General features: G+C 47.1%; 1 protein-coding gene across 1 annotated transcript; it reads right to left on the bottom strand.

The window, feature by feature from the left end:
• Positions 1 to 6,252: 6,252 nt before the first annotated feature.
• Positions 6,253 to 8,982, bottom strand: LOC137209983 (arylacetamide deacetylase-like 3). Its single transcript, XM_067711513.1, is given in 4 exon segments — positions 6,253 to 6,483; positions 6,485 to 7,019; positions 7,328 to 7,336; positions 8,802 to 8,982. Coding segments are annotated over 4 exon segments (864 nt in total). The 5' UTR covers positions 8,891 to 8,982.
• Between the last annotated feature and the right edge of the window lie 2,489 nt (positions 8,983 to 11,471).

Raw genomic sequence — 11,471 nt, 5'->3', positions numbered from 1 at the left:
CTCTCTTCGCTTTGTGCCTAAACCAAGTTTATTTTAATAACAAAATCCATTCCTTTCCCTATATTAGAGGAGTAAATTTGGGAAATTGGGGCAGAAATATCCCAAAGGGAACAATTCTAGATTCTCTTTGAAGAGGGGATTCCTGAACACAAAAGCAGCTTGTTATCCCCATCAGCGGATATGCTGTGAGTCTGATAACCAGCACCTCTGTAACTGTATCTGTTGAACAGCAGATGCCTAATCACAACTTACATCGATTCAGCCTGCTTGACACAAACACCCCTATGCATTCAATATGATTATCCCCATTTCAAGGCAAGAAAACTGAGGGACTAGGAGGTTAAGTAAATATAGGGCCTCTAATTGATTCCAGACCGTGTGTCCTCCATCACTCTGCCTCCCGGAAGCGGCTTTGCAGAAGCGGCTTTGCACAAGCAGCAATAACAAACCCAGAATGTGTCTCTTTAACTTAAAATTAAAACTGTTCTATCCTTTGGTGATGACATAGCAGGAAGTTGTTTCACTGTAAGGAGGTCAGACTCTTGTGGGGTTTTTCCTAGGATAAGTGCTTTGAAAACTGAGCCCCAGGCCCTGCCTTAATTGATTCAACCTTGCACAGCAATTTGCAAGAAACCAGCTACAATGTTGGAGTAGGGGTGTTCTAGCCAAGAGCAAGCCTTGACAACCTGGGAACGAGGAGCCAATCTGCTGACTCTGGCATCCTTTGCTTTGTTAGATGGAGACAAGGATGTTAGAGACAACACACCAGCAATATTGCAGCCTGCCCAAACTCCTCAACTGATTTTTGGAAAGGTTCATTTGAGTTAAGAAATTTTCCCTTTCAAATACAGACCTGCCAGCCAACTCCATCCCACTCGACCAGTTGTCAAGCCAATCAATTTTCTGTTTGCTTTTGGCATTGGTGGTTATGATCCAACTACTTCCCCTGAAGCTGAGACCTGCTAGGAAAAAAAGGGAATGGGACAGGCTTCTTGGTAGCATCTATCAACATGTAAAATTGTGCAGGGTCAAAAGTCCTTCTTGAACCTATCACAGAGAATCACAAGTGCAGAAGGGGGCATGTGCAGAAATGTTCACTACAGAATTGTTTGTGAAAAACTGGAAAGAGACTAAATGTGTCCACCACTAGGGAATGGCTAAGAATTGAAATATGCCATACCTTGGAATACCATGCAGTAGCTAAAAAGAGCAAGATACATCTATGCTGTTTACTAGGCTAGATTTCTAAGATACGTTGTTGAGTGAAAAAAGATCTCAAGTGGCACAACATGTACAGAATAGTATCTGTTATATACAATATATGTCAAAGTCATCCCACAAAATAATACTCTATATTTTCTGTGGGTACATATCTGCGTATGTATAGAAACAGGTTTTGAAGGGTTGGAAAACCTACCCTCCACCCCCTAAAAAAGGTAACAGTGGATGAATCCAAATAAAAAGGAATAGAGTTGAGGGAGGGTGGTCAAAAGGGACTTTAGCCTTATCTCTAAACGGAGAATTTTTTTTAAAAAGGGAATTCCCTGGTGGTCCAGTGGTTGGGACTCTGCCCTCTCACTGCTGAGGACACATGTTCTCTCCTTGGTCTGGGAAGTAACATCCCGCAAGCCACGTGGCACAGCCAAAATTAATAAATAAATAAAAGGAGAATATATTTGTGTATCACTTACGTAATTTAAAATTAATTTTTAAGGTAGAATGGAAATGAAAGTATTATGAATGAGAGTGTGGAAAGCTGTAATGTTGTCCAAAAGTAACTGTCGCCCCTCTCCGGGGAGGATTATGCTTCCCTGTTCTGTCAACATCAAGCTTGGTCATAGGACTTACTCTCTGGTCAACGAAAGGTGAGCAGAAAAGGTGAGCATCACTTCTGAGCAGAAGCTTGGGGAGCCAGTGTGTGATTTGCCAGGTTCTTTTTCCCTCTGCCATGAGACTGGACATATTTCAAATAGAGTCTGTATCCAGGAGTAGACAAATGTGGAGCAGAGCTGTCGCTGACTTTTGAGGGTCATGTAATAGGTAATTGAGCAGGAAATAGACCTTTACTGTCATAAGCCACTGAGACTGCGGGGCCATTTGTCACTGCAGTGGAGTCTAACCTGTACTAGGACAGGAAGAGAGAGCAGGCAGGCACTCTGGAGCAGAGGATGCAGGCGTAAAGGGAGACAAGGTCTGGGGTCAGACAGTCAAGTAGTTCCTGGGTGGGGGTGAGGAGTACCCTGAGGAGGACACAGTTTTTTTCTACTTTGCCCTAAGATCTTGTCCTCGATTGCCTTCTGACAAAGGAAAGCAATCTGGGATGCAACACGTTATTTTCTATCTGATGGTACTTGTCCCGGGCTAACTGGCAGATCTTTCCAGCAAAAGTCCTGGGAACTTACTGAGAAGACACTCCCGGAGGGTTTCCCTTGGTGGCGCAGTGGTGAGAGTCCGCCTGCCGATGCAGGGGACACAGGTTCGTGCCCCAGTCCGGGAAGATCCCACACGCCGCGGAGCGGCTGAGCCCGTGAGCCATGGCCGCTGAGCCTGTGCGTCCAGAGCCTGTGCTCCGCAACGGGAGAGGCCACAACAGTGAGAGGCCCGAGTACCGCAAAAAAAACAAAAAAAAAACACTCCCGGAGCACCTGGGCTTAAAGGTATGGGGGTGTCCATCTCTCCTGAGCCGTATTAGTGGGGCACATCAGCTGTGCATTCCTGGAGTGGGCTATAGTTACCAATTTCAAAGCCATTCAGACTTAGAGAAAGCTACAGTCAAGGAAGCAAAACAAACAAACAAAAAATGATGGCAAAAGGACTTGACGCTATCAACCTAATTCAGATCAGAGGGAGGCTGACCCCCAGCTGGACGGGAAATGACTCACATAAGGTCATGTGGCTCAGTCGTGTCTCTCATTTTAATTCGGAATGATAGGAAAGAAGAGAGCTAATGGACCATGGGGCTCAGCAGGAAAGGTTTGTTGTCAGACAGGTCAGGGCTGCAATGCTCAGTGCCCGGTCAACTACACAGCCTTGGGTAAACTACTGAATCAGCTGGCCTTGAGCCTGACTGGAAAGGGTCAGGAAATGAGTATTGTTATTAATGTCTCTGGGCCTCAGTTTCCTCATTTGTAAAGTGGGCTTAAGAATACCCACTTTGGGGGAGGGTTGGATGAATTGGGAGATTGGGATTGACATATATACACTGGGCTTCCCTGGTGGTGCAGTGGTTGAGAGTCCGCCTGCCGATGCAGGGGATGCGGGTTCGTGCCCTGGTCCGGGAAGATTCCACATGCCGCGGAGCAGCTGGGCCCGTGAGCCATGGCCACTGAGCCTGCGCGTCCGGAGCCTGTGCTCAGCAACGGGAGAGGCCACAACAGTGAGAGGCCCGCATACCACAAAAAAAAACAAACAAGAAAATACAAACAAAAAAGACATATATACACTAATATGTATAAAATAGTTAAATAATTTTAAAAAGAATACCCACTTTGTAGAATTCATGTGAGGCACATATGGTGGGGGGTAGGGGGACTGGTGAAGCTGGTGTATTAAATTAAGACTATGCAGATGATGACCTGATGAATGAGGGGGCACAAGCCACCCACACGGGGTCAGCAGGGAGCTCCCCCACCCCGCATCTGAACTCCTGCTCTGGGGAAGCAAAAACCCAGGGGTCATTTCAACTGAAGGTGCAGTTTCAATACACTCACACAAAGGAGGTAAAGTAACAAGATTTATTATTATTAATGAGCGGTGGGGAGAGTCCTCTGTCCCAGGTCATGAGTGAGCAGGATATGGCCAGCAGGGCAGCAAGCAAGCATCTGTTCCTTCTAAGGTGACTGGGGTGGAGGTCACTAACTTTTCACAGGCTCACCTCTAAGTGGTTATTTTAAAAGGTGACCAGGGCAAAGCAAAGCAGGAACTTGTGGCTGGAATCCTAAGCTCGTCTTTATCAAAATGTCCAGACTCTGGATGTGAGCAGGGCTGTCATACTATAAAATGCTTAGGCAGCAGCCCAGCACATCTGTTTCTCATCACAATGAGGTGGTAGCTTTAAACAGCCCAGTATGGAGCCTAGCATGCAGCTGGCTCTCAGTGAACATTTATTCCTATCCCTTTTCCATTCCCTGAGCCTCATGACGGGCTGCAGGAAGGATAGCAATGAATCGGGAAAGGAGAAGAGATGAGCATTGGGTCTCCAGATCAAACCAGCCATTGGGAGTGAACGTGCTTTATTTCTCCCATGATCTGCAGAAGGAAGCAGCTTCAGAAATGAGCCCACCCAACAGTTCTTCCAGACACTAAAGTGTAACCCACTCATCTCCACTGGGCACCATCTTCCTGTGGCTCACACCCTCCGCACCACCCCTCTGTAGAAGGGCTGACCACCCGAATTTCCAGAAGGCCAGCTCATGTCCCTCTACCTACCTCCAGAGGCAGGGGTGAATCCACACAGCAATCCAGGAGGGGAACCCACCCAGACTCAACTCGGAGGCCTGTCTCAGAAGGGACAGTGCTCCCCAACAGCTGAGTGGCCACCAAAGTGTGTGCTTTCAGTGAGTGTTCCTATTTCTCCAACAAAGCCGGTCTTCCTGCTGTGAATGGACCAAGAAGCCACCCAATGGGATTCCTCTCTGTCCCATGCTTCAGCATGAACTTTCAACTGAAAGCAAGGTAAGGGCAAACATGGGGTCCTTTGTGCAGTAGACTTGGATATGGGCCTATAAAAGCCACTGGCCAACCAGGAGCAGAGCCTCCTGAAGGCCAGATGGGGCCAGCATGAGAGCCTGGGCTATCCCCTTCAAAGGAATTTTTATTCCTAAGTGGCAGGTGGTCAACTTGCCCAGTGGTCCTTGACATCTCTTGCCACTTCCAAGGACCTTGACTCAGGCTTCAGTTTAGCTTGTATAGTGGAGTAAGTGTTAATGTGAGGGAGTACTCACTCCATCCTCCATGCCCATCCAAGCACCAGGTGGAGCTGACCCCACCTTCCACCCCAGGGATGACATGGGACTTGGGGCTAGTCAGTCATAACATTCCGTCCTCTTGGTTTTAGCAACTAGATACACCACTCAGAAAGCCAAGAAAGACATCGAGTTGCAATGTGATTTCCACTGCGACTGCTGAGAATTAGGCAAGTTCATAATAATGGATTTGACTCTGGAAGAATACAAGCATGGAGGTACTCAGGGCCACAATATAGAGAGAGGAAGGTGAAGTTCACACAGAAGAGCATAGACTAGAGAAAAGAAAAGAAGGCAGCTGGTGACACTGTTTGAGTTCCTGGATCAAATCATGCCTGATTTATCCCTGGAATTTGTAGCTACATTAGCCAATACATTCTCTCTTTGATTTAGGCCAGTTTGAGTTGGTTCTGTGTCTTAAAACAGATACAGTTCTCACTAACACATCTTCAGTTCTTTGGGGCCTCCTTTGATTTCCACTGTGGACATGGTTGAGTTTGGTCAGACTTTGTCTTCATGGGTCTCTGACTCGGGACTCAGCTTCCCTCTGGACTCCGCTCCTCGAACATGTTGCTGCCGGGGCCTTGGTTGGAAGCCTGACTTTGACTCCAAGAGCTCCAGAGCTCTGCCAATCAATCAGGTGGCTCCAGTCTTCATCTGCCACTAGGTGTCCACCATCATGAAAAACCTACCCAATCCACCTTCACTCTTCCAGCTCAGCAGTTGAGACTCTGAACTCAGAGGCAGAGGAACGGCGGGAGAAGTGTCACCATGTACCCAGAGGAAGAGAGTGAAACCAGTTTCTCCACGTCCACCCAGCACTAGGACGTCAGAGCCCTGCCCTCTGAGCCAGATTGGAAGAGGCCCATGAGACTGCACATGACGTTCCTGGGTTATTCCAAGGCCCAGCCGAGTAGACACTCCTGTTGCCCACAGCCTGGTCAGCCTGAGCAGCCTGGACTCTCCCTCGGGGAGGCCATGAGCAGTCTTTATATGCTCATTCACTCTTGCAAATGGTCACTGAAGAATGTCAGCTCAAATTTTCCCTACAGTGAACATGGCTAGAGAGCCCCACCCTCCTCCCAAACCTGTCTCTTCTACTGCTCTCCTTCTAGATATCAGAAACATGCATTCTAGGATTCTAGAACCTGAAGCAAGAGGAGATGGCATCCTCAACACTCTCCCCAGCCCTACTCAGCATCACCTACATTGGCAGCAAGGAGCCCCAATGGGAACCGGATGATGGCGGAATTCACACTCTTGCAACTGCAGCAGGAAGGAAAGATGGTCACAACTCTTTTATAAAATGGACTGCAGCATTCAGAATCCTCGTGGAGCAGGGCAAGTACAAGCAGCCCAGGTCAAGGGTGACCGACACCCTGTGAAAACCATCCTCCATGTGGTGCCAAGTCACTGGGACTCCCAGGTCCTCCAGCCTCTTCTTGTACAACAGCGAATGGTCCTGGAGGATATCATACTCACAGCTCACGATGCAAGCTTTGCGGAGCTGAGACTACTGAGACTACTTCATCATCTGCAATCAGGGGTGAGTTCATCAAATCTAGAATGATGTTTGTCTCCAGATAGGCAGTTTCATTCAGGGGCTCATGGGGCGTGTAGCCTCTCTTCTTAAACTTCTCCAGAATGTTTTCTGAACCCAACCACTTTCTGTACTTTTCCCAGACTTCGGCAGGCAAGTGGGCTCCTTCCAATACGGTTCTTTTCCAAGAGGGGCTGATGTCCAGGTAACCACACCAACGGTAGAAGGCCAAATTCTGCCTGAGCAGTGGAACATCCTTGTTCTGCTGATGAGAAGGAGGCTGGAAATCCAGGGCTTGGAGAGCGGCATAGATCAGGATCTGAGCACGGATCTTGGGGAGATCAGAACTGTCCACAAGGTTTTGACAAACTATTGTTGCCACGCCCCCACCCACACTGTCACCACAGACCATGACCCAGGCTGGATCTGCCCCATATGTATTCAAGGACTTCAAGAAGTGGATGGTAGCCACCATGAAGTCTCTTACTATCACCGGAAACCTATGCTTGAGAATCCTGTGATATCGGGAAAGGAAGGAACACAGTTTCCACTCACCACAGAGCCAAAAACACCTGTGTCTAACATCCTTCAGCCCAGATTTCTTCCATTAACTTCTTTTTCTGAAGCCTGGGCAGGTGACGTTAAGGTAGAAGGCTTAAACTAGGTGACAAACGTAAAGCCTTCAGTGCCGGGCACGTAGGCTCAGAAAGTGGCATGCTATTCCCACTGTCTCGATGCCAACTGTGGGGACAGTCTGTGACCACAAGAGCCCTGCATCCACCTAAATGTCAACAGCTTAGCTATCGCCAACGTGATCCCCAGCTTTCTGAACCTACCTGATGCTGCTTCCCTGACTCACACCTGTTTTTATTCTTTTATAAGGCTTGCTTGGGTGTAGATTCTAAGTAATCCTGCCATGCTCACAAGTTTTGTGGGAGGATCTTGAAGACTTAAATACCAGAAGGGGCTAGTAGCTAACATAGGGTCCCTCCCGATCAGCCATGCCCACTCCAGACCATGGCTCCCTGTTCATGCGGCTATGCCAGCTTGGCAGCGCTAGGCCGCCTCATCTTTCAAGAGATTCCAGAAATCTGGGGTTGGCAAGAAATTTCACCATTTTACGTGCTGGCCTCACTTTTTTTTTAATTTAATTTAAAAAAAAAAAGAAATACTTTATGGACTCAACAAATCTTCTGTCAACCATTTCTATTCTGATGCTCCCTGTTCTAAGCTACCCTAGGTTCAGGCTGGGACAACAACGCTTTCAACTCCAAAACGCCATCTCCCTTGGAGTCATAAGATAATTTTCTTGCAGGGATTTGCTAGTACATTCTACTGATGATCTCTTGTTTCAGCACAACCAGAACGGTAGGACACACAGTGGCCAATAACTGGGTCAAGATTTCCATCCCATTGCAGAAATAGTTTTGGAGCCAAGAATTGTAGAGTGAGGAGTTTCTCCAGGTCTCTCTCATCCGGGACTGACTCCTGTGATTTTTACTTACTCCACTGGCTGTCTTCCCACGAAGACGTTGGCAGTGGGTATTCCTTTATGGCATGTTCCATTTAAATGAAACTTCAGGAAGTGCTGGATCAGGAGGAGCCTCCCTGGCCCTGGTGACGATGTGTCAGGCGGCAGGGCAGGAGGGCGAGCCCACACCACTGCAGTGTTCAGTATGCTCCTCATATGTGTCCAGATTGCCTGGTGTGGAGACCCAGGGAGGGCCCGTCCCCGGTCTCTCCTGCCCCTTCGAGCTCCAGATTGTGGGGTGACACTCCCAGATTGGTTAAGAGAGAGAGTGGCTTTTAATTGTTCCTGCTTCCTTCTGTGGCTCTCACCAGGGTGGACCTCCCTCTCGGGAGCACTTGGAAATGATGTAGCAGTGTTTGAAGTTGTCGGGCTTACAGCACAGGGCACTGTGGGCATTTAGTGGAGGGAGGTGCTGAGAGTCCGGAATGTGCAAGGCTGTTCTGCTCAATGAAGAGATGTGCACTGGTGGTGAAGCGCTGCACTGTATTTGCTTCATGAAGACCACCCCCCGACCCCGTCCAGTTTCCAGATGATGCAGTGCTCAAAAGGCAACCTTGAAACATACCTAAGGGCCACCCGCAGGAAGGAGTGCCCCATCTCTGCCTCTCCCTGTCTCTCCCTTCCTCAACCTCTTCCTTGCCCTCCTGCTCACTGGATTCTCACAGCCCGTCCCCTGCTCCTGCTGTCCTCCCAGCCCCAGCCTCCCTCCCCACATTGCCCCGGCACTCCTGGAATCCCAGCACCTCCCCATCTTCCCCTTAATCACCCAACTGCTAGAACCACTGAGTCACTCTCCTTGCAAAAATGAGAGCGTAAGCCATGGTGAGTTTCTAGAAAATGAAAGGTTTGAAACATTCAAGCTAGGAAGGCTAGTGGGTTTCCTTTGCCAGCCATCCTCAACTGCCTCTTCTCACTAACAACCATGACAGACGGAGTGCCCAGGTTGAGGAAGAAAGGAAACCATGTTGTTCCCACAACATTCCAAAATCATGGGCTACTCCAAAATCATAACTACTATCAGTATAAATATTGGCAGTTTTGTCCTTGGCTAAAGTACAAGCCTGTGTAACTGTGTAATTCAGCTTGTTGGGCTTAAGCAGTCACAGGTAAAGATGCTGCCTCAACAACATCAAAAGGAGCTGTAATAACATCCCTAGCACAATACCGTCACCTTTAAATAAGAACCATCAGTGAACCATGAGAACTCAGTGTTACCCACAGAAGCTTCTTGTAGATCACCACAAGGAGTCAGAATGTGATCCATTAGCATCAAGCACTTGTGAGTGATTTCCTCAGTGACAGAGGCGAGAAGAGTAGCAGGGTTAAGGTTATTACAACGCAAAAGAGTTATGTGAGGAGCAGTTAACAAAAGGACCTCATAGGAGGTGAGGAGGCTGAAAGAGAAATGTGGAGTGTGATGGCAATTCTGGAGAGCTTCTAATGCATGAGGTACGAAAATGGTTAAAGGGAATCCCACAATTTTCTCCATGGTCCTAACCAAAAGCACAGTGGCTATAATAGCTCCAAGGCAAGGGGTATCCCAGCGCCCCGGGATCTGTGATGGTCTCCATGTTTTGAGGTGAGTACCCCAAGGGCATTCCCTTCCCTTTTTTTTTTTTTTTGTAAATATACAGGATAGCCCATTCTAAAGGCTCAGACTTTTATTTGTTTATTTATTTTATAAGTTTATTTATTCATTTATTTTTGGCTGCACTGGGTCTTTGTTGCTGTGCGCGGGCTTTCTCTAGTTGTGGTGAGCGGGGGCTACTCTTCATTGTGGTGTGTGGGCTTCTCATTTTGGTGGCTTCTCTTGTTTTGGAGCACAGGCTCTAGGGCATGTGGGTTTCAGTAGTTGTGGCATATGGGCTCAGTAGTTGTGGCTCGCAGGCTCTAGAGCACAGGCTCAGTAGTTGTGGTGCACAGGCTTAGTTGCTTCGCAGCATGTGGGATCTTCCCAGACCAGGGAACGACCTTGTGTCCCTTGCATTGTCGGGCAGATTCTTAACCTCTGTGTCACCAGGGAAGTCCTCCCTTCCTTTTTATATACAAAAAGGAAAAGGGAATCTGATAATTGGGATGTCAAAGGGCAGGTGGGTTCATCAAACTTTCCTTTAAGACCTTGAAAGCTATGTTGTCTGGTTTTCCCATTAAAAAATAAGTTGGGGTTGTTATTATTTAGTAAAACATACAAAGTTTTTACCATGAGAGAAATTTGGGATTCAATTTCAGCAATAACCAACCAACCCAAGAAAATCTCACAATTGGTGCTTAGTTTTGGCTTTGGGGGAACTTAAAACACCATGAAGTCTGTCTGGATCTAGGTGTATCCCTTGTTCTGATATCATAAACCTTAAATGTTGAACCTGGGTTTGGTCAAGCTGCAATTTTCCTTTGGCAACCTTATATCTCTTTATGGCTAAAAGCCTTAGCAAGCAGATGCTGTCTTCCTGTGAGGAAGCTTGAGAAGAAGAAAAAAAGAAAGAAAACTTCCACATATTGCAATACCATAGAACTCCTAGGGAGGTTTATATCATAGGTCAGCCTTCAGGACTTGTGAGAAATAAAGACTCTCAGTAAAACTCTGAGGCATTACTGTCCAGGTGCATTGCTGTCCATGCCAGGTGAAGGCAAAAAGGTATTGGCTAACCCTACCAACTGGAATAGGAAAGAATGTACTGCATAAATCAATTATAGTAAAGAACTTGCTTCCGGTAGTAATAGATGTCAGTAGTGTCGGGGAGGTAGGAACGGCAGGGTTTCAAGTGATAACAATGATGTTTATTGAGTGGAGGTCCCTGAAAAACCTCCATCCTTGGTCCTTTAGTTTCTCACCAGTAAAATAGGAATATTAACAGGGAATAGTGCAAGATAATGAGGCCTTGAGAGTTGTAATAAATTATGGGTGTTAGGATTTGAAGTGCTCCTTATTTATTGGGTATTGATTAATTCTGGAAAGAGGTTTGAAGAGACCTTTTTGAATTTTTATGGGAGATGTGCTGTGCATTGTGCCAAAATCAGTTGGAGATTTTGCCTTGGTAGCTGATGCACTAGGGACAAATGAGCAGTGTTTCCAGAATCAGTTCTAGTACCATCAGAGACAGCAAATAAAAGATATCAAAGGGTCATTTAATTTACCTGGTTGGATGCTTTTATGACTACTGTCAATTCCTAGAATTATTCCCCCCTTTGGGGAGAAAGAAATGTTGGCATAGTACTTGTCTAAAATGTCTCGGCCTTATAAATGGAAAGTGGTAGAAGAACTAAGGAGAAAAGGGTGTGCATCTCTCAAAGGGCTAAACCAAGGGAATAGGTTCACAGACAGGAACCTCTTCAGATTTATTAGAGATCTCCACTATTGGAACTCTTTGAGGACTCCACGGCAGGGAGTTTTATAGTAGTGGGGTTGAGCACTGAGAGTGTGGCTCCACTGTTAGCT

The sequence above is a fragment of the Pseudorca crassidens genome, chromosome 2 (genome assembly GCF_039906515.1).
Source record: "Pseudorca crassidens isolate mPseCra1 chromosome 2, mPseCra1.hap1, whole genome shotgun sequence".
In the NCBI taxonomy this organism is placed as follows: domain Eukaryota; kingdom Metazoa; phylum Chordata; class Mammalia; order Artiodactyla; family Delphinidae; genus Pseudorca; species Pseudorca crassidens.
This window is presented reverse-complemented; position numbering and strand designations above follow the sequence as displayed.